Below are 23,488 nucleotides of genomic sequence, written 5' to 3' on the forward strand. Positions count from 1 at the left end.
GAGAGGGCCCGGGGCGGCCGAGCTGGAGCGCAGTGCTGGCTGTGTAACAAACCTTTAGTCAGGCACCGGGAGAGGAACTTGGCTTAAGAAGTCTGTGGTCGGGCTGCAGTCAGATTCCTTGCGCTTAACTGTGGCTCTGAAATCATGCCCTGCTGTCAGGTCATAGATGTGTAAGAGCGGTAGCATTAAGGTTGTTGCAGAGCCGTTAAGTTTTTTGATGTCTCTAAATCTAGATGGTCACCAGGACAGAGGGTCAAATTGATGACTCTCTAATTGGTGGCAATGCCTCTGCTGAAGGTCCTGAGGGAGATGGAACAGAAGCCACAGTCATAACTGGTGTTGATATAGTAATAAACCACCACCTTCAGGAAACCAGCTTTACAAAAGAATCCTACAAGAAGTACATCAAGGACTACATGAAAGCGTAAGTGTTGGTCGGCTTTGTCTTTAAATGGGATGGCGAAATTGTTAGGTCGCTGAGATTTTTAAAAACGGTGTTGAACCTTGTTCCTAGTAGGTGTTAGTTCTGACACAGGTGCCACACTGGCTGTGAACTTCGATAATGTCTTAATACTTGGCAAAACTGGAGCTCTAAAGAATTGATACTAGAATATCTTAAGTTTATCTTGGCTGAGGTAGAGGACTGATCATGTGCTTTGGATATTATTTGTAACCTTGCTGTTTTCTTTCTGATTCCTCTATGCCAAACCTTCACGGGGAAGGGGGTGGTGCGGTGAAGAAAGCTTCAGGAAGCTTTTCTAACTTGACAATTTAAATGTTCAATTATAATGCGTGTGAATAGAAATTTTTGCTGATTCAAGGTATAATTTATGTTGCTCAGTGTTTAGTGGGTTAGCATTAAAGGTGAAAACACTTTCTCTGTGATACTGATGGATAGTAGTCTTGATGCTGTGGAAATGACTTGCTAACTTTTGTCTACTGCTAGCCTGGAAGTATAATGAGCTTGATATGAGTGGCAGGCACTGTTCTGCTAATTCACTAGCAATATTAAGTTAAAATTTGGGGGCTTTGAGAGGGAGAGGGGGAAAAGCAGCAAAATCAAACAATTCGACTGCCAGCAACTCTTTCTGCTGTGATGTGATGCTGTACAATGAAGTTATTAGGCTAGAACACGTTTTCAGAGCTTTTTTTCCCCTTCCAGAATCAAAGCCAGACTTGAGGAACACAAGCCAGAGAGAGTAAAGCCTTTCATGACAGGGGCTGCAGAACAAATCAAACACATCCTTGCTAACTTCAAAAACTACCAGGTAATGAAACTTACGTCTCCTTACAGCAGTATTGCAGTGATACGAGCTGAAATTGGTTCATCTGCTGAACTAGCTTGTGGAGAGTTTTGAGGGCTCCTGTTGTGAGGACATCTAGCTTACCCTTCTCTGAGAGTTTTAGGGGCTCTGAGAGTCAGGAAGGAGAAACAGTGAAAGGCTCTTAGGCGTTCGGGGATTTCATTTCGGCCTGCAACACTTGTAGTTATCACCATTTAGGAACCATGGAGTTAAAGACTTGAAAGATGGATCACACTGGACCCTGCTGTGTCTTACTCTGCTGTTCACAGCAGTGTGGTAAAGTTATGTCGTACTAAAATGGACAAGCTGCAGAAAGCAAAATCCCTGCAGCTGGTCAGGGAGACCTTTAAACGGAACTAGTAGATCTTACGGGTTTCTTGTATAAAAGGCACTTTGCCCTGGTAGTAGCTCATTAAATGTCTCAGTAACACATTTCTCTGAAGTTCTTTGTAGGAGAGAACATGAATCCAGATGGTATGGTGGCTCTCCTGGATTTCCGTGAGGATGGTGTGACCCCATATATGATTTTCTTTAAGGACGGCTTAGAAATTGAGAAATGTGTAAGTACTGACGTGAATTGGATGAATGCGCCTAACTACATGATGAGCTCTTTCAGTCTATCACTTGTTCTGTCCTATCCCTGTTGAGCAGTAGCTGCTAGTTTAAAGTTCATGTAAGTACGGCTAACTGCTGCTTCGTATTATACAAAGTGGCTGAAACTTCCCGTGCATACTATTGAATCATACTCCAAGGGGATGTAGTTTCACTGCAGTGATTCATTGTGACTTAATGGCTAAGAAATGCAGAAGGAATTGCCTTGGTGAGACGTCTGTAATTGGTAATGGCTTTAAACTATTCGATTAAAGACAACGTCCTCTGAAATGGAGCACTTCTACTTTGGATCCCTCTTGCAGGGGTTAATTCTGAAGTACCTTACATGGTCATGTTTCATCTTCTTTCACTTAATCTGATGCCCTTATTTTGTTACGCAAGAACCATCTGTTTGAATATTGCCCTAAATTTGGGAACACGATAATACTTGACCGAGTACTTAACCTTATTCTATCTGGAATCTCCAACTGCCTGAGCTCAGGCAGCTCCTGTGGTCTGCTTTCTCTTTAGTTACTTCGGGTTGGAATGTGGCTGCAACAAAACAGTATTTGGATCCCAACACTTGCGTTTTTTGGCTTACTCCAAGAGCTGTGGAATCCATTGCAGACTAGCAGTGTGGGATCACCAATTGCTTTGCCCAGTCACTGCAGACTTACGAAGGCTGTTTATAGCCAGCTAAATTTATCTGTAAAGCCTCTTACAGGCTTTCTGGTATGCAAGTCATGTAAAGATGAACCAACTTATAGCGTGGAGCAGTAGCCCAACTAGAGGAACACTTTTATTGGCCCAGACTCGCCACCTCCTGCAGCCTGACTGAAGGGTGATGTCTGTCATGGACCCCAGAACAGGCAGTCACCTGGAACGTACCTCTGAGCAGAAGCTTGTCTGCATCTCCCCTACTTGGGCAGACCTTTTGGATGTGTAATTCAGACAACCCCATCTACTTCAAGATGGGGTAAAAGAACAGTAGCGAGGCGTTGTGGTGGGCAAAAAAACCTGTTCCAGCTTCTTGGTACAGCTCTTGTAAGAGACGGCACGTACATGGTAAGCTTTAGTTCTGGTTTAGGCCATGCTCTTACGTGAGAGGAAATCTGAAACTTGGTGTGTCAAGCAAAAAGGGTGTGAATGAGCATCTTGTCGGGCTTGCTCAGCAGCTGATGCCAGTCGCTCTGTATGATCGTAGAAAAGATCAGCATCCTCTGATAGACCATGAGCACTTGTCCTGTTGCTCCCTGGTTTGCACTAAGATGCAAAAATAACTTCCTTGCGCTTTCTGCCTGCCTGACCGTGGCAGCTCAGATTGAATTAGGGAATACACAGATAAGTTACAGAAACTTGCCCTGACTGTCATGACCTTGAACTAACGCTTGCTACTCTCGTTTCAGTAACGAATCAAACAGTATGGTTTTGGATCACCTGTCTTCATAGCTGGCTGCTGTTTCTTCTTCATCGGCACACCACCAGGAATTGGCAATGTCTAACAACTGGACTGATGTCATCTTGAGCTTTATTCACTTATTTTGACCCTGATTTGGAGTGGAGGCATTGTTTTAAAAAAAGAAAAAACCAAACATCTGTCATGTAGGTTGTCTAAAATAAAACTCATTTAAACCCATTCTAGGTGATGCCTTTTGGTCTACTGTTTTTCTTAGGGTGACTTGCAGGAGAGGCTGCAGCAAGATGTTTGTCTGAGGATTTGGTACTGTCAGTAGTATAGCCTGGTCCTAGCGTACTACAACTTGATTGTCTCCAGACAGACCTCACGTAGTTTCTACCTGTGGCGTTGGAGTACAAGAGCAGGCTGAGGGGAATAAGGCAAAGCTCAAGAAATGTCATCGTAGTGGAGTGGACCTTCTTCATCTTTCACGATTGCACAGAGTCTTCCGTCTCTGGAAGATACCAAAATTAAACGGAATGGAATATGTGCTACTCAAGCTGAGTGCTGGCTGAGCTGCTTTGTCAGACGAGGATACTTGAGTCTGTCCTCAGTTGTAGTATGACTTCAAGATTAAGGTAGGAGGATGGATGGAGCACTAGTCTAATGCCAGCACTCTGTCTGAGCCCAGGTAGTGGGAACATTGTGGGGAGGGGGTGAAATTGCTAGGTAACTCCTGTTCCTGCTGTGTTCCTCGTTAGGACAATGCATCCGTTTGACAGACCTGGAGCAAACGGCCATTGCTTCTCCGGTTCTCGCTGAGATGCAACAGTAAGGGGTTCCTTGCGCTTTCTACCTGCCTGACCTTGTGGCAGTCTGGATTGAATAAAGGAATACAGATACCTTCACAGGGCCTCAGCTGGGGCAAGGGGGTTTATGTTGCTGCGGACAACGCAGTGGCTTGTGTGTGCCTGACCAGGGACGTTGCCTTGGACTGCAAGTCATTAACTGTTAGAGGTATAGGAGGTTAAGGTGCCTGAAAGGGGAGGGCATGACCCACTTGCTAGCTGTTGATCTGTGAGGCCTCGGGCCTCCACTTCAGCAGAGTTTTGGCATCTGGGCTGTCCCGTGTCAGGTTTTGGCCCCTGGTGCCGGAGGGCCGAGGTGGAGGCAGGTTTCTGCAGGGGTGAGATAGATGCGGCAGCGGGATGGGAGGAGCGAGATGCTGTCTGTGGAGGTGGGAGTGGAGTGTGCCCTACTTATCTCGGAGGTTCCTGTCTGGTTTAAGCACACCCTATTTTAGTTCTGTGGGAACTTCATTTACATATCTGTATTTTTAGCTCTCCCAGGAAAGGGTCTTGGGTGAGCTGCGCTTCTGGCTGAGCTGCAACTTTGGTGTAATCTGGGCAATGTAAATTAATGCTCCTCTGCCTTCGCCCAGTGGGGCTGAAAGGCAGGGAGGCAGGTTCAAAGTCTAAATAAAATCATTGTGAGCCAGCTCTTGCTTTCCTTGCAGAGGATTTTTGAATGGGGCCGGGTGAGGATGCTATCTCAGCATTCCTGTTGCATCTTTGTTTAAAATCTGGGAGCCTTAAAGGAAGGGGAGAGTAAGCACTTGCTTAGTTTGAGACATTTGCTCCTCAGTGGAGTAAGCTTAGTGCGGGCAGGGCAGGGCTCACGTGGCTGTGCAGCCCCTGGTACCCCCGGCTCCCGCTTCCAGTGAGTCAAAGTGTTCAAAGCAGAGCTGGGGTGTGGGGGTGAAAACAGCTCTTGCCGAGCAGCCAGGCACGGGGTAGTTATGCTGAGGCTGGGGACCCTGGGCACAAGCCTGGAGCAAATTGCCACGTGGCAGCTGCGTACAAATGATGAGGCGCTGCTTTGAAAAGCAGGTGCTTAAAAGCGTGATGAGCACAGCCTTGCTGTTGGGTTGAACGGCTCATGGCAAATTGCGTGTTGTCCTGTCTGTACTGCAGGCTAATTGGGATATTCAGTTGGTGTGTGTAAACATGCCTAACTAGTGGGTTACATGCCCCTACCAGTCTCGTATGCTTTCTGCATGGCGGAGCCTCTGATGGGAAGTCTCCCTTCAGCCTCTTGCAGGAAAGTGTCCGTTCAAAGGCTCTTGAGATGCAGGATTTTGTTCTGTTCGTCTCTCCAGCGAGCTGCGAGAGAAGTGGTTTTGCTGCTGGCTGCACCGTGCTTCCCAAAAATGCATTGCTGCCTTCAGTTTCCTCAGGGAAAAGGTCAAGCCTTGCTGCTCTGCCTGCCAGGCACCAGGGAGGAGAAGTTAAACCACACTTGATGGCAGGGAAGGACTGTGCCACCGGCAACAAGCGGTGGTCTCGGCCACGCTGCTGTGGTAGCTGCCTGCGGTGGAGGCAGGGCGAGGGAAAGTCGGGATCCAGCTCCTTGCGTTGGGAGTTGCTACATGCTGTTAAGTGGGAGGCCCCTGGCTGGTAAATGCACTTGTCAACAATCCGTGATGCAACTCCGAGTTGGAAATTAAGTCAGTGTATTTCCTCGTAACCCAATTCCTCCTCTTCTGGCCCCTTTTCATTTCAAGCAGCTTGTTTTCTGGCGCTGAAAAGCTAAAGTGATTTGAGAAGGCAAGGCTTCATACTGCTGTGACACTACAGCTTTGGACTTACTAAATTGATAAAATCCCCCATCATAACAAATTACCCTGGTGCTGCTTAAACACAGCCTGAACCGAAGGACAGCTTTAAAACCTATCCCATCTTGTTTTAAAACATGTATTTATCAGGCTTGTATCTTGCATTCCTGGGAAGATATTTTCTGTGCCTGGAAGGGCTGTGGAGCTGGGAAGGATCCAAATAGCTTTTCCCCCAAGCCTCATGGAGCGGTTAAGCAACTGGGTAGAAACCTTTCCTCTGCCGGCTTGGGTCTCAGCCCTGTGCAGGGCCAGGAGGCTGCTCCTGCACCCGCCAGGAGCTGGCTGCTGGCAGGGGAAGGAAAGCTGATTGCTTATGAAGAGGGGGGGAAAAAACCCTCCCTTTTTAAGTTTTGTACTTCTGTAGTTAAGGGGGTGATGTCTTGGGACTGGAGGAAGCAGCTACTGTGCTGGGCATGTCTCCCACGGTCCCCTTGGCCTTTTGCCCTCCCACCCCACTGCTCTCCCTCAATGCCTTCCCCCCTCACAGTTTTGCTGCCCCAGCTGGGTCTTGCCCTGTCTAAAAATCCACTCTCTTTTGCCCTCTCAAAGCATCCCCGCAGCCTCTCCAGCCCACAGCCTGTTGTGTGCAGGGGTTCAGCCAAGCCCTGGCAAAAAAAACCCCACCTCCTGCGGGCCAGTGACTGTGCTGTTAACGTCCGAACGCTGCTGCAGCGGCTTGTTGCTCCTTGGCTGCCTGCTTTGAGGAGAAAGGGTGTAGGCTTGGGGATGTTCATGCAGTGGAGGGAACATCTGGTGTGCTGGGAGAGGCGCTGGTGGGGCCATGGGGGGCTGGATACCCCCATTGCACCCTCAGGTACCCAGCTGAACCAACACAGCTCCATCCCTTGGCTTTGTCCACTTGGCGTGGGCAGGGGGTGGGTGCTGGAGCCTCGTGCAGCCCTCAGCTTCGGCACAAGGAGGGAGAACCTGCAAAGGGCAAATTTTAAATGAATGGATGTAGGGAACAGAGTTGGGTTTGTTTTGGTTGGGATTTTTTTTTTCCAAGTGGTTTAGCTCAAGGCCAGGAGGGATTTACCGTAAGCTTAGGACATGGTTGTTGTCAGAGAAGTAAAATTAGATTATTTTTTAAAAAAGATGTAGAAAAAGATTAAAAAGCTGCAACTTGCTTCCTTCCCTTAGCAAGTCTGACTGTTGAGCTATCTCAGGTCAGCCTGCTGCAGTCCTGGCACTGTTCTCAGTGACAGCCCTCTAAGGAGGATGCTTTTATTAAATGGCAGTAGTATTTGCATCAAGATACCTCTGCTTTCTCGCATGCTGCTGCTGGCTTGGAGCAGGTAAGATGCCTCCCTCTGTTCTCATAGGCCTCTGGCTGCGCTTCAGCTCTGCAGCTGCTTCCCTAGGATGCGGCTGCTGTTGTAAACTGGGATGTTTCGCCCTGCACCAGCCGGCGAGTAAATCTCCACATCGCCGCTAGCCCACAGCAGGAGAGCAGCAGTTAAACACCATGTTTGTTTAGCTCTGAGATAAATGTCTCGGTGGGAGGAAAAAAACCCTAGCCAAGCCTGAAAGACTGCCATCAACAGCCCAAAATCCATTGCCAGGGGTGCGACTATGCTGGTTTGTGCCTTGGCTGGCGTTTGGTTGAAGCCGCAGCTGGAAGCTGTTGTGCAGAGATCATGGCCAAGTGGCCGCGGCCAGGGCTGGGGGCCTGGCGAGCTTTTTTTGGTGCCAGCAAATGCTGGTAACCTTGGAAGTGCGCTCTGCAGGAGCATGGCAGGATGTTGTTCAGGATGTGTGTAGCTGCTGGGTGTTTTGAGCCATTGGAGCTGCATTCATCACCTTCCACTTCTGGCAGAAAGGAGCCAAAAGACCCTTAAACTGATGCTAGGAGGCCTTTTTAGACTATTTTGGTGTGTGATCCCAACCTCGCCAACAGGGCAGTGGCTGAGCACGGTGAGAAAAACGATGAGCAACTGTTTCTCTGCAGCCCTCTTGTTTATCCTGGGAGCCGACAGCTTGGATTCACCTCCCTGTCTGTGACCAGCAGCGGTGGGGGGAAGCACTGCTGGCATTTTGGAGAGCAGCCCCTTTCCTCCTATTCTCAGCAAGGCATGGGCATGCCAGCAGCCCTGCCAAAGCAATGCAGCTGTTTGATTTTTATAGGGAATGTCCAAAAAATTCTATGTCCAGAGAGGATTTAAGAATTGGCTTCCCAAGTTCTTTGTAATAGAGTAGTTGAGGAGAGGCTGTGTAAAGCTGGCTGTTCCCTCCCTGCTCGCTGTGGATGCTCAGCTAGCAAGACCGCACTGTTGCTACTGGAATAGTCTGGTTCAAGGGCTGAGGTTCACTTCCTCTACCTACAGCTGTGTCTGCACCTGAGCCGGGCACCCTTGGCCCTTCCAGCTGAGGCAGCGAGGGATGATTTCTCTGCCTTCTGCAGCTGTGTGGTTGCTGTGGGCTGCAGCCATGAAACCTCCTGCGGCTGCTGGTGCTTGGTCAGGCTGCCCATAAAAAGGTGTTTAAGGAGGCTAGCGTAGCCCTTCACCCATGGGCTTTGGCTTCCCCAGCCCAGCGGCTGCCTCCTGGCAGCATGTGCTGTCCAGTTCACCTGTCGTGGTGGGGCTAAGAGTGCTTTGACCCCCACAAACCCACCCGATTCTTAAGCCGAATGGGCAAGATAGCAGCTGCCCACAAGTAGAAGGGTTTTGTGTTCATGGCCACCTTGCTTACTGTGGGCCAGGGAGCTTTGGGAAGGACACGCAGGAGGAAAATCCCATGGCTGGGGGTGCCTGGGCTGGTGGACCCGGCACGGACATAGCCCTTGCTGCTTGCAGCCTCTCCCACTGCTGGAGTATAAATAGCCTCTTCCCTGGCTGCGCTTGGCGGTGCAGGGAGGCTTTTCAGGAATCCATGCTGGGTGTTACGTGAGCCTCTCTGGGAAAAAAAAAAAAAAAAAAGACCTTAAATTAGATGTGTGAAGCCCAGGGTGGGTGGGTCTCATTTCCCTCCTCCAGTGCTACCAACCCTCCCACCACAGACTGGTGAGGGCAGCTGGCCGGGTGCAGGCATAGACCTAGGTGGCTGAGGAAGGACTCTCTGTTGTTTCCTTCGTTGCTTTTAATCAAGGCTTTGCCCTCGCCTGTTCCTCTGGACCTTGGTACTTGGTTATATGTGTCTCGCTGCTGCTGAAAGCCTTCCCTGCCTCATGGAGGTGCTCAGGTCCCCGTGGAAATCCCACTCTCAAGAACGAGCTTCAGAGGTAAAACTGGAGTTAATGGAGTAGAGGTGAAAAGAAACAGTTGTTCCCTTCCTTTCAAGATTGAAAGCCAAATACTGCAGCTTCCCCTTTCTCCTGGTTATTTGCCTATAATTGCAAACACACCAGCTGCAAAAGCCCAAACCCCTGTGTGATGCCGTCAGGAGCAGAAAGCCCCTCTCAGCTGGCTGCACTCCTCCAAGGGACACATTTTGGCTGAGGTCGTACTGACCAGTAACAAGCATTTCCTTGCGCTGAGATTTGCCGAGCTGGGAAGGAGAACAGGGCTGCTGTAAGTTCAGCTGCTGGGGCTTGAATCTTGCTCGTCACACAAGCCCTAGGTGTGGTTAGCCGAAGCGATGCTCAATGGCACCTGTGGTCATTGACCCCTCTGGCTTATGGGTGCCCCGTGCTCCCCATCCAAAGATATTTACCAATTCCCTATTCCAAAAGGCAATGAACTCTGAAATTTTTGCATTTGATGAGAGGTGAACGTGGAAAAGTTTGACCTGCTTGAGCCAGACAAGAGATGCGAACCTTAAGATACCTGCTGTAGCACCGGGTGCTGAGCTCTTCTGGAAATGGCCTTTTTTGATCTTTTCTGTTGGAGTTTGTCATCCTTGTGCAAATAATTAAACACTCCCAGAGAGAGGCTAAGCCCACAGCCTGGTAACCACACGCAGTCTTGTTTAGGAGAGCCAAGAGAGTCTTCCAGTCCTGCCACCGGTAGGAGAAATGGGGCAGGTTGTACCCAGCCACAGCTCTTTGAAAGGCTCAAGAAGCAGAGCTATCTTTCAGGTGAGCCTGGAGCAGCAGCTCAGCTCTGATACTGCATTAGCGAGAAAAACGATTTGTTAGGAGTCAATAAATACAGTGACTAATGAAAAATGCCATCCTGGCGACGGGGACATGTGAATGTGGGTGGGCATAGCTGACACGCGCAGGAGGTACGTTCGGCTGGAGCCAACCCCAAGCAGCTGGTGAAGACAATACGTAGCTGACTCAAAGCATGGCCGACTTTTGGGGAGCATCCACTGGGATCAAAGCAGCTAGCGAGCACCGATCCCACTACGAGCACTGCGTCAAAGATGTGGCGTGGGCAGCGGAGGTCTTGTAGCCACATCACTTTTTGCTGGTCCGCAGCTAATATTCACGCCCGATACTTTCTGCTCCCATTCATCGTGCGGGCCTGCCTGTCCCACCAGCAGCCTCCAGGCCGGCTGTAGGCAGGGCTGCGGAGGAGGCAGGCAGCAGCAGCGGAGGCAGGCAGATGTTTAGTGCTGTGAGCTGGTGGGGAGGGAAGCAGGGCAGCACCGGGACCAGCCTGTCCCATGCCGGGTTCAAATCCACCCCGCTTCCCCACGTAGCAGCGGCAGCCTCCAGGATTGCACTTTTTCTCACCCGTTTCCCAGCCCACTGGCACAGGGATGTCTCCACTTGGGGCAGCCGCATCACTGCCGCCTTGCAGCAGCTCAGGCCCTTGCCTGTACCAGCTGGGCTTACAGAGTATAAAATTTCCGATGACTCAAAGAACTGGTCATTCGGGAGAAGTAATGCTAGAGAGTAGACGTGCTTTTAATCTCATTTAATGGCATTTGGCACATTGATACTTCTGCTTGTGCCTATGGGACCCGCTCGTGGACCAGTGTTTTGACCACTCATAGTCAAGAACACCTGCACAAGCGGAGTTCAGCAGCGAGCAGAGACAGCAGCACGTGGGAAGACCAGCAGGGAATCGGTGTTCATCACTGCTGTGAGTTCAGAGTTTAAATTAATCCAAACGTGGGGGCCGGGGAAATCAGACTTGAACGCCTACGAGCCTCCTCCTCCTCTCTTTCAGCAGATGGCAATCCTGCTAACAGCACTTGCGTAAGGTCCCCTTGCAGAACAAGCGGAGCGGAGCTGGAGAGTTTTTGCTGGTTATTACGTGCTGGATCCCAATGAGGTTGCCCTAAATGCTAAATCATTATCGCAGCCTTGCGTGAAGTTAAACCGGTCCTGCGATACCTCGAGTTATTGCAGAAGGGGAGAACGTGGGGCCTGTAGCAGCATGTCTACCCCGCTGCTTCTGTCACTGTGGTGGTTTGTGCTGCAAGACCCCCGTGGCTTGGCTGCAGGCTGGATGATGACCTGCAAACGGCCCCTTAACAACCCCACCTCCATCTTTACTGTGCGCTCCCACCATGCAGGAGGCAGCAGAGTCCTTGAATGCACAGCACAGGTCCCGGTGTCAGCACAGGAGAGCATCTTTCATCCTCTTGCTCAGCACCCCCGCGGGCTCGTTGTGCCCCTCTTTCATGCCACATGGATTTTGTGGCTGCTCTTGGGGCTAAAATTCCAGTTGCACACTAACAAGCTAGAAAGTCTTCAAAATGATGCAGGAAGCAGGAAAAAAAAATGCTTCACAAGCTGCCTGGCTTCTAGACTGTCCACTAGATGTCTTTTCTTAGTTTATCCTGGCATAATGTTTCCCAGCTGTTTTTTGAAATAAGAGTTTCCTCATTCTCCTGTTCCCCTTTTACCTTGAAGCACCTTACTGGTGCTGCTCCAGAGAAGGCTGCAGGTGAAACAGGGCACCTTGGGTTTCCTCAGCCTTTCTGTTGCTCGTTCATTTTTAACGATGCCCATAAAAATAATTTTTTTTGTAAAAAACATAAAACCCATAAAAAATGGCATGCTCTGTACACTTTCCATTACTCGTAAGCCTATTTACCCTGTCCAAAGGCACCCTGCAGGTCAATAAAATACCTACTTTACTTATGTCTGGCATTTCACGCTGACCGATTATGTCCCTCTCAATTGAAGACAAATTGTGAAGCAGTCAACTCGCATAAAACCAAAAATACAAGCAGATCCAAAATACTTTCCTGCTAAGATAATCCTGCTGGGGATCCCACTAAAGGCAACCTTTTCCCTCTGAAACGGCATGGCCATTTTTACCTGTGGCACTGAATTACAACACTACTAAATCAGGATTGCATGGCATTCCCCTGCGTGGTTTTAGAAGATCACGTGAGGAGCAACACAAGGGAGAAGCTGACCTAGACTTTCTAGGTACCTTAGCTGCTCCAACAGGACACGAATCCAACAGAGGAACCCAGCTCATGAAAAGCAAGAGTTCTCATCCTACGTGGTTGTGAACGCAAGTCTCCGGAGGACTCGAACAGCATGAGGAGGACAGCAACGTGTGCAGGCTCTGGCTGTTGGTGGGGAGCACGTCATGTACCGAACCAAGGCATGAAGGCTGACTTCCTGGGTTCCTCAGCATCCTCAGATACGCCCCGCAGCCGTTAGCAAGCTGGGTCCTGCTCGTGGAGCCTGAGGAGACAGGAGTCGAGGGCAGTATTTATGAAAGCGCACACACACATCCCTGGAACGTGATCTGCCCTTCAAAAACTCCCAGTAGTCCACCTCCCAGGAACCGGACACTTCATGCCACAGGAAGCTGAGCACCAGCAGGAAGCATATCTGCAGAGAGATACCTACACAAATAATTCTAGAAAAAATGAATTGTGCAAAATTAAAATGTGTCACTTACGCATAAAGGGTCAGAGTTGTTTTACAAACCTCCAAAGGCATTTGACCCCCCTCTGAACCTTTCACTGCTTCCAAGTGGACCAAAAATGGAATGTTTGCTTTTCACACAGACCTGTTATTTTATTAGTGTGCAGAAGTGATGCACACATCTGAAGGACCTGAGGGAATGTGAAAGTTGTGCTATAAAATCTCACCTTCTGCTTCATTTACAGGTATACTAAGGAGGGTTTTTCCACTCTGTTTTCTTTGCTCTTTTTTTAGCATAAAAGCTTTGAGAATATAATTAAGTAGTCCCGTCCCATCTCCCTCCCTGCTCCCTCCCAAGAAGGATGCTGAATAGACAACCCTTGCAATGGGCATTTCAAAAATGGGGGAACAGAGACATGGATTAAGCAATCTTCCCCAAAACACACAGAAACCCAGTGGCAAAGCCAGCAATAAAAACATGGTTTGAAAAAACCCTTCATACCTCTGCTATCTAAATGATAACACGTGTTCAGTCAATAACGTAGAACATTGCCTGGTACAAATTAAAATATCGCTTTTATTGATATGCTTAAACATAAAACAGGTAACATCATAAAAAACAAACAAAAGATAAATCTATTCCTTGATGTACCTAATAGATATTTCATTTTTTTTCTCACTAATCACCTGGAGGGGATTGTCGTCTTCCCACAGACCTGTGTGTCCAACAGCCTTCACTTTACGGGTTTTTAACTGTTGATTTGTTCCCATGGAGTCTAAGGACTGTGATGAGCACCGCGGTTGTGGCTGTTTTTCCTAAAGCCTGATCCCAAAAGGAGCATCACGTCCGTCCCACCCAAACACTGTGCAAAGGGTTGTGTACCTTTGCAGCCTTCCAGAGGAAGCCCTGACAGATCCCAGCAGAAGTGAGGGGATTACTCTGGTCCTACTGGAATGCAAACCCACAAAGTTACGGGGTCCTCATGGACACGTTTCCCTTCAAAGTCATCGAGGCTTGGAAAAGCCACAAAGCTACCAAGAAAAAGTAAGATAAGAACTCAAAAGATTTCTAATAATGATAAAACTAATACAAGTTTGTTCTATAAATATTTTTTTCCTGTCAAAAGACAAAACACTTATTGAAACATACAAGAAATATTCCTTGGAAAAAAAATGAAGCTACAGAAAATTACAAAGTATCAGATGCTTTAATTTAACTTGAACCTTGCAGAATTGCGCTGTGCTCAGTCCTGTCTGTAAACCCCCCCACGGTTCCCTCAGTGCAATCACTCTAATTCTCCCTTGCTTTGTAAACGCTTTTGTTAATCACTCTTGTCTTCTCCTTGGTAGTGTCTGTATTCTGGCTTCAGCTCCCATGTGTTTTTGTGGGTCCCCTTCACGTTGTAGATGCCTATTTCTCTTAAAATTTCTTTCAAGTATATCTGAAAGGAAACAAAAATTCAAATTATACAGGCAGGCAATTACCACGGTTCCTACATGAGTCTCACGATCTGCTCAATCACATCAACTGGGTTCATAAAAACAACCCGGCGGACGGCAAGGTTGGCTGATCGGCACTAACTTGTGCGATAACGACTGTGATAGACTTCAACCCCCAGGCACCAAGAGGGATTAGAGCCACTGGGGGTGTAATGGCTGGCACAAGCCCCAGGGGTGATGGCTCCCGGGCAGTCCCTGCGCAGCCCTGCCAGGGTGCGGAGAGGCAGGTACTAGCTAGATGGATGCTCCATGGGCTGCGGAAACGAAGCTCCCAGCGCCTCTGGGAAGGCGATGCCGAGATTACTGCAGACCTACAAGCACCCACCCACGGATGAGCTAGCGGAGATGCTCCACAGCTCCTGTCTCAAGACGGGGCACTTGCCAAATCAAAAGGCTGAGATATTCCCAACGTACCCCGCGTATCAGATGCACAGCTGGTCTAAAAGTCTGCGCGCTGTTACGTTTCTCACATGACTGCGGAGGAGTGGGGATGCGGGCAGGCTTTCTGCCCTGGGACCTCGCTGCCGCCACAGGCAGCGAGCCGCGCGGGTGGCCGCTGTGCACGAGGGGCCCCCCGGGGCGGTGGGACACAGCCACCGTGCGGGTCTGTACATCACCGTTATCTCACACATCTTCCTCCTGCTGGAATTTCTCCACCTGAGCTAAAAGCTCTTGGCTTTTCGTCTTGCTTGGGCTGGGATTATCTTGAAACTCCCTGCCTTATTCAGACCCCATCAAAGCCCCGAGCTGTTGGACTTCATGCCATTTTGCAAAGCTTTAAGCATTTTATTATGGCCTCGTTTCTAGAGGAGAGCTGAGTAGGTGCCAGAGAATTTTCTAACACATTCAAATATTAAGACTAGGAAGAGAAATTAAAAAAAAACAAGCAAAGCTGTGATACCAGTAGTATAACCTTTGACACAGGACAGCTCACTAATATCACCGTCCTTTACTCTTTATAATAAACACCAGTAATTTGTTTCATTTTTTAAAGAGCTATTTGCCTGCTTGTTTGTTTAAGTATTAATTGGGACTGACTTGAGTGGATTGCCATGGCAACCGCAGACCACAGTTTAAGAATCCCTACATTAAATTAATAATTGCTTTAGATTGAGCAATTTAATCCTCTTTGACTGCATATATTGAACTGGAGTTACTGGAACCCTTGTATTTTCTGTATCTACAGTTCCACTAAGCGCAAATATCAACATACTCCACCTCATTAAAAAAAGCAAATATTTGTTGATGACATAGGAAAAAAAGAAAGGCCGATTACCCAGTCTCTTCCCTACATACTTCCCATTTTTTGCTAAACGGAGAAGTTGGGAAATAAATAAAAAGTATTTTCTCAGTCAGTAAAAAAAGTCTCTTTTAGAGAAACCAATCATTACTCTCTCTCCAGGTACACATAAAAAATTTACAAAGCAAAAAAAATCCAGATCCCACACTAATGATGATACTTCATTTGGACTCACGTAGCAAAATTATTCTTAAAAACCTATCTCAAAGCAATGAGGGGCGTTTGTCCAATGTAAGAAAGATGACCCTGACGGACTGCGTATACAAACTAGTTTCTTAGGGCCTTTTCTTCGAGCAGAGTGGCTGCGCACAGGAGCCGTGAGCGGGGAGTTCATTTTGCAGGGCGGGGATGGCTCTTCAGTTTTCGAGGGTGCACGACGCAAACCCCAGCAGGTGGCAGCAGGAGATCGATATACATCTCTTAGCACACCTTTCCTCATCTATCGCAGAGATGCTGTCATTATTTGAGAGTCAGGTACCCAAGACAAATGTACTCACTACAACAGCAACTAGTGCGCAAACGTTTTTGTGCGACGACACTGCTGTTGCGCAATGCATTTTTTAAAAGGTGATGAAAGCAGGTGAAAAAGCGATTTCTGCATGGGTATGCGTAGATGTGTGTACCTGCACATCCACTGCTTTGTTTGCAGTCCTTGTGCATGCACACAAGGTAGCTTTCAGTAGTGTCACTGACAAGACGCTTCAAAAGATGGCAGAGTGGGTAGAAGAAACACTCAGATTCAAGGTTGAATTCTGCTCTAGACCACACGGACAGATTCATGAGAATTGGAAAAAAAACGTAATTGCACTTAGTCCCATGAAGTACATCCACATGCAGTTCCTGGGCTGAGAGACCTACTCTGCATCTGGGAAGCCAGGTCACCAGGCGCGATGGTGCTGCAGGGCTCAGGCAGAACGAGACCGCTGCGGCTGCATGGTCCACAGCTCCTGGCGGCTCGCTGCTGTTTAGTGGCAGTATCTTTGGGTGACATTTTGCACAAGGCAGTTCGCACCTCTCACTACTTGCTCACGCCTCCAAACCACCCACCCAGTTAAATGAAGGTTACTTTTAATTTCAGCTAGTTTTCAGACCCAATTCCCCAGGCAGTTCTGCTTCTCTCTGGGCAAAACTTCCAAGAGTTTTCATTCAACAGCGTAACAAAACGGAACAAAACCAACCCGAACTCAATAGCAAGGTAACGTCTGTGCCACACGTAAGGGCACTTCAAGCTGGGGCTGTGAACTGCAGCAACTGAGGATTTGCAACATATTCCTATTTGCCATCTCCACTGCGGGGGGAAACAAGCAGCAGTGGTTTTAGGGAGGGCAGCTGAGAGCGTTAACCCCCAAAAAATCACTCTGCGTGCACAGACAACGCTGAACTGTTGGAGCTTTTAGACAACTACAAATCAGGGATAATCCTGCTGTACTGTACCGTACTTGAGAGCAAGGGGCTTGAGGAGACGAGTTCAGGGGACGTTATGATTTTTCCTGCAGGATCACTTCTCCTTCCAGAAACCAGGACCCTCCACCTGGGTCTGTGCTGTGCCAGGTTGGCCTATATGTCTTGAAGCATACAACTCAGTCTGATACTGTATCATCAAGAGAAACCCCCCACTTCCTCCAGTGATGCAAAATACTGAATTTTAGAGCCTGGTGAGCGCTAACCAGGGGCCCACAATTTTCTTCTCAGAAAGAGATTCAATATGTTTATATACATATAATTCTAACACAAAAGCTAATCTGTAGGTAATCTGTTTGTACATTTCAGGCATCCTCTGCTCTGTTACACCTTCCCTCATGATTTTTTCCATAAAAAGTGAAATGTTATTATAGAATTATGGGATAAAAATTTCTGAGAGAGGAGTTAACTTCCAAGCTCTGAAAACCCTTCTGAAACTTCGAGGGGAAAAAAATCCTCACTGTATTTAGGATAACCATTACTAAAGCTGAAATAAAAGAAAAAAACTGCAAACAATCTACCCCATTTTGAAAAAATACAGTTCATATTAGACCACTGGTTCCATAATGGTTCCATTCTTCACAAATATTTGATTGCTCACATAAAAAGCATATTGTGTTCTCAGCCATGAAGTCCAAATCCAGAATTACTGCAGTATTTCCAGGGAGCACTCGGTATTTACATCTGGGTAGGTGGCAACAGTTTTGCCTACTACTGCAAATTGTTATTTTTCACTAAAAAGGAAAACAAACAAACCCAGGTTTCCCTAATGTAACAGTAGTTTGCATTCAGAATAGACTTGCTTTGTGATTTCACGATTGCAAAATAAAGATGGCAGATATTTCCCATGTAACATGCAACATATTCTGTAGCAAAGGTTTAATTTACTGTTTACATTTACCATTACGTAAGAAAAATACCCTTATTTATTTGTTACTTCACTAACAAAGATGTTAATTCCCTTAGACAAATGTGTTTTCAATATTATTAGCCAGTGATGTAAGCACCTAGAACTTCATTTTAACGGGAGACAGCAGCAGCAGCAGCAGCAGCATTTTTTTCCTCGTGTCTGAAAATAGCCTCAACGTTTAGAAACTCAGAGGAGAAATTACATACCCAGACAATCTTAGACACTATGACAGAAAATAAAGCAGTGAACACTCAGCAGAGATTAATTAGCAGCCAACCTCTGTACAGCACAGTTTCTGGAAAGCATGCCTATTCACCTATTGACGTTTTACTTTTTTTTGTCAGGTATAGCTGCTCTGCAAACAATGAAGTCACAGTGGGCATTAGGAACAGACACTTTATTTTCAGAAAAAAACCAGAAGTTGCACACCAGAGGTTGAAGTCCGCAGCACCAGGGATGCTCACACACAGAGCAAACACCAGCTGAGCAGCAGGAACCAAGGGATAGTATTTTTAAATGGAAATGGATGCCGTTAGCAACTCCCTACAGAAGTTTTTAATGGGAACCCAGGCGGGAAATCAGGATAGCTTTAGATGAGGGGTAGATGATGTACTGAAAGATAGTTCTGAATTTATCACCATACTGGCTACCCAGTGAATGAAGAAAGGCATCAGGCAGAGGGTTCTGGTCATTTATTTTCTCAGGATATCCGGGTCTGGGGAACCTACGGCAAAACCCTGGCTGGGAACGAACACAAAACCCCTAACTCTCACACACAGCTCGAAACTGAGACCGCACGGCCCACTCAGGGGAAGAGGGTTTAATCGTTTGATTAATCTCAGGAGCCCTACGGGACTTTTAGCCATCAGTAGAGAGACTCAAGTAAGAAACACAGATGCAAAGATACAGCCCAAATAACATGTGATGTTGGGCCAAGTTAGTCTACAATTTCCTTTTAACATACCTGTATTACTACAATAGTTGAAAAAAAACCACAAAGGCTAGATTTGCTGAGATGAAAGTACACAGCACAGATCTACTATGCTACGGGCAGAATATATTCAGGAGCATATGATGACAGCAGAGATATACAGACAGGCATAGAAACTCATCATAAATGTAATAGACGTATTCATGTGAGGTATTTTGCTCTATACATCCAATCTAATAACTACCCTATACATCTAATCCTTAGGACAGCGACTAAGACAAAAATTGGATTAATCTTGCCCAACTTTTGGTGCTTAATGAAGAAAGGTGTGTCAGAAGAACAGCTTTTCCAGGCTCCTTTGAGCTGATGCAGAGAGACAGGTACATTCAAGAGGTAAATCACATCATAGGAGGAAGAAAACTTTTGTTCTCCCATGGCTTAAGTGGGAGTTGTGGGTGACTATTTTTAGCTGAAGTCATGTTAGATAGGATAAATCTGTACCTACTTACATTCAAAGCGATCGAGATAGATCATACCTATCTCTTACCAAAAAAAAAAAAATCTTAAAATTTTCTTGCCACTCCCTCCATGTCTTCCTCCTATTCCTTCCTCCTCCTCAGCTCCCACGATCCACACACCTTCTCTGCCACACAGATAAGGAGTTGACTCATTAGATAAATGAATGGAACAGAAGACACGAATACATTATCCAACTAGTTTCTTCCAAGGTACTAGAACACAGTGAACCTGCATGTATTTGAATTGGGTAACATCTTTGCGCAGCTTCTTAACCAAACAGGTTGTGCACCTTATACAAATCCTCTGATACAGATCCATTTAATTCTAAACGTGAAGTGAGAAAAACTAGTAAGCACCTCCATTTTTTCCCCTCTTTTACAGAGGAATAATTTTTTCCATAATCCAGCTGTCACTGTTCCTTCTTCTGCCTTAGCTCTAATAACTTTTGAAATTGTTGCTCCGCTTAGACTCAAACATAATTAAGTCCCTTTAAATTTTCTGAAAACTGCAGCTGGGTTGAGGATAGATATCGAAGTCAGCAGTGAAAAACATCAAAAGCACCAAAGATACTTCACGTGTCACTGTCTCCCCCCGCTCCCGCCTGGTCTGCTCAAGGAAAGCTTGAACAGGAGAAGAAGGGAAAGAACTGGAAAGTTAGGGTTCATAGACAAAGGGGCTGGCAGACACTGCAGGATAACAAAACCATCATGTAAGCACATCTCTTCATGCTTTTCTTGTTTGTGTATCAAAACAGTGTTTAAAAAAAAATCAAAATAAACCCCTAAACTCTTAGTCTAAAAATTATTCTATTTGTAAAGGAAATCAAGCGATTTTGGGGGTGTTGACATGATGCCTGAGCTCCTAACACAGATAATATGTGCATTTAATACTAATTCCATGAAACACAATTTTCTAGACCCACAGAAAAAGACTAACTCCTGTTGCTATAAGTTCGGAAGCTGAAAGAAGGGCTGACCGCTCACTTACACAAGCTCTCTACTGCCAACAGCAACAGAACTAGGCTGTTACTTCAGTGAGGACAGGAGTAGCATGGGAGATGTCAGAGCATTACGGCATTTGGTTTCTAGTACTAAAGCAAACCTAAATAAGAAGGAGACCATTTAGGTTACTTAAACCACCTCTGTCAAGAAAAAGCATACTTGCTGCAATGCTTGCTATCCTACACAGCCCTGCAATGGTGAACTTAAAACTTGATGATTTCTGTTTGTTGTAAAACATATTTAGAGAGCTGTTTCAAAGGCATATAGTATAAATTAAAGTATTTTCTGGATATGGAAAATATACACAATAGTAACTACTGAAAATGGCTATATTACAAGACTATTAGTACGTACCACCGGCTGTTTGGTTATGTCCACCAGGTCTTTAATGTTGTAATACTGATGTTTCTCAAAGGCTGAAAAAAGCATGTCCAACACTTGCTGTTTATCAGCTCGAGCCCGTTTTCCATCTTCTTTCTTCTTCTTCTCATATTCAATCTATCAGATACAAAACACATTTTAAAGACATTCATATGTAATGCTGTATAATTCTCAGTGCTGAACATAAAAAACCCTCTTTTATTTAATAAAACACTGTTCAATCACTCAGTGCTTTTCATCTGGAAAATTTTCTTTTGAGCACTCAAATGTTCTTTTATGAACATAAACTAAGCATTCTGTCCACAGCACAATAAGCTTTTCAGATACATATCTCTGTTTCTGGGGTTTTTTTACTGGTTAAAGCAGAGCCTGCATGATGTGCCCAAACCTGGAGAGAGAATTAATATAAGTACAGGAATCCAAATTGAGACGGTATTTTCACTCCACCTCTGTTGATACCAGCTTCTGAAGTATAATGACAAATATCAAACAACCTACAATTTGCCATACTCGGGAAAATCCACAGACCAACATGGCTACATCCACAACCATAACCACCACCTGCCAAAGGATGCTCAAATGGCCCTTGGACACTGCCTCATCTGCTCCAGAAACAGCACTCAAGGCAACCACTCCAGCAATATAAAACCAAACTTCACCAAGTGAAGACACGCTTTAAGGACGCAGATGGTATCTCTTCAGGAGAAACCTGAGTAGCACACACAAAGTTACAGCAGTCCAAAAAAAACCTTCCAAGCAAGTAGAGGCCCCTTGTTGCCACACATTATCCTATTTCAGAATGCATATTAAAAAGTACGTAACTATTATAATCTGCACAAGATGACCATGTAATTTTGCAGAAACTTTTATCACCTCCAAAAATACTTCTTGCACATCCTCAGATTCATCATCAGAAGCAAGATTTGCACAGACCAGCACACCCCAAACAAATCCCAATCACCGCAGAGCACCAACCGCAACATCTGCCAGCACATCACCCCATCCACCCCCAATTCCACCCTTGATAACAGAGAACCATCAAGCTCCTTGGAACCAACAAAGGTGACCCAGAAGGTAATATAATTCATGTAATCATCAAGTGCTTTCAGGCAAACTGCGTGGGTGAATCTAAAGCGGCACAACGTACAGCAGAAGAGATGCACGTGATCAGTAAGGGACACATGCCTGGCTGCCAGTGGGATAATTTTGTATGGGAGTCGTTCTGCCTCTGATGTGTCAAACCTGATCCTCAAAAGGAAGACCTCCAGAGAAGAAGCTTAGAAATGAAAATTCACAGTTCTACTGGATACTAAAAATCTTATTTTTAAGAAGAGAGATTAGTTTTATGGCACAATTTATTTTTTCCTATGTTTCCTTGCCAGCCAACTCCCTCCTACTCTCTGAGTGAAAATAGCCTGTCTCTTGGTATCTGTCCCAAAGTGGCTAAAGACTATTACCACCTTTGCCGTTGCTTACAGGTCTCTGGCCAGCCAACTCTTTCTTTCAAATCCTGAAACAGATGTACGTCATCAAATTGAACACAGAGCAATTGTTCTCAACCTGTAGCTTGAAGTCTGTTCCTTCTGCTTAAAACCTAAGACGGGCTTGGGCAACCAAATATTTGTCTGCTTTCCCAGCTGTATGTTAGTGTTATAAAAGATACAACCCCTCCACACAAACCCACACAATTGTTTTTTATCCACTAATACACTTCGGTGTAATTACTTAACTCTTTAGCCTCTGCATGTAAATCTTCAAAACAGCAATAGCTTTGCAACAATAGCAAACTGTAGTGGCAAGTAAAACAGCTTCACAGTACATCATCTTGGTTGCCATGATCTACAACAGAACTGCTATGCCACAGAAACTAGAGTAGGAACATAAATCTAGGAAATCGGCCTTGCTATTAACAATAGTGTGTCAAAACATTTGCTTTTTCTGAAAGTACAATCGGCAATTCATTAGGAACCTCTGTTGACCTTGGAAAGGTTTTAATTGTAAGCTTTGGAAGCCCTGCTGTGGATTCATTTTCTGTTTCTCTACCAGTATAGTCTCACTACCCAGTATAATGCAAGTAGACTGCATCTAGTCGTAAACGCATGAAGTAGAACTGCAATGGCGTTGAAATATATATGAACAAGTCTACTCAGTGGACACTCCTCAAAACTACAAACCCAAAATACCAAGCAGCCTGGCCAGGGTGTGCTCTGCCTTGCAACTCCACCAACAAAGCAGTTGGCCAGTTCTCTACTGGGTATATTCAAGTAGTCATACAGGTGTTGGAGAATTAGGGAAAATCTCATTCACCTAAAAGCCTACTATGACCTACAGCACTACCCACGTCCTGGTAGGTGAGCAAGGGTTTCTGTATGAAGCACTGAAAGAAATGATACAAAGAGTGAGAAGTAGGAGGACACTGGCCCTTCGCTGCATGAAATGTAGGATGAAATAGGAGATGTGTGAGAGTGCTTGTCTCTTCTGCTACCCGCAAAATAAGCAATACACTGAATCGACTGATTGCTAAAAAGTTCTTCGCATCTTATCTTCATCTGATCTGACAGTAGTCAGTTTGTGGCATTAAAAATGCTTTTAATTTACACCTGGCTTAAGTCAGAACTTACTAAGATATATGATGAGCATTTATATTTTTCCTGACAGAGAAACCATCTCTCCAGAGCAATCATCTACTACCACTATCATGTTCTAACTCAGTGCAATGGCGTAGGGACTTGTTGCAAGGACGTGGGTGCATCCTGAAGACAGTGAAATATGCAGGGTTTAAGACATGCATTTTAAATT

The 23,488-nt window shown here is 46.1% G+C and overlaps 2 protein-coding genes across 2 annotated transcripts in view; one reads left to right on the forward strand and one right to left on the reverse strand.

Annotated features, from left to right (window-relative positions):
* The window catches only part of TPT1 (tumor protein, translationally-controlled 1), a 23,728-nt gene extending 20,197 nt beyond the window's left edge, over positions 1–3,531 (forward strand). Inside the window, exons 4-7 of the mRNA XM_009322829.1 lie at positions 232–424; positions 1,163–1,268; positions 1,748–1,864; positions 3,302–3,531. Coding sequence (XP_009321104.1) covers positions 234–424; positions 1,163–1,268; positions 1,748–1,864; positions 3,302–3,304 — 417 coding nt within the window. The 5' untranslated portion in view covers positions 232–233 and the 3' untranslated portion in view covers positions 3,305–3,531. The remainder of the gene's footprint in view (positions 1–231; positions 425–1,162; positions 1,269–1,747; positions 1,865–3,301) is intronic.
* A 7,500-nt stretch (positions 3,532–11,031) lies between these two features.
* The window catches only part of GTF2F2 (general transcription factor IIF, polypeptide 2, 30kDa), a 104,573-nt gene continuing 92,116 nt past the window's right edge, over positions 11,032–23,488 (reverse strand). Inside the window, exons 8-9 of the mRNA XM_009322851.1 lie at positions 20,663–20,806; positions 11,032–14,128 (exon numbers count right to left, since the gene is read on the reverse strand). Coding sequence (XP_009321126.1) covers positions 14,009–14,128; positions 20,663–20,806 — 264 coding nt within the window. The 3' untranslated portion in view covers positions 11,032–14,008. The remainder of the gene's footprint in view (positions 14,129–20,662; positions 20,807–23,488) is intronic.

This window comes from Pygoscelis adeliae, unplaced genomic scaffold (assembly GCF_000699105.1).
Source record: "Pygoscelis adeliae isolate BGI_AS28 unplaced genomic scaffold, ASM69910v1 Scaffold74, whole genome shotgun sequence".
Lineage (NCBI taxonomy): Eukaryota > Metazoa > Chordata > Aves > Sphenisciformes > Spheniscidae > Pygoscelis > Pygoscelis adeliae.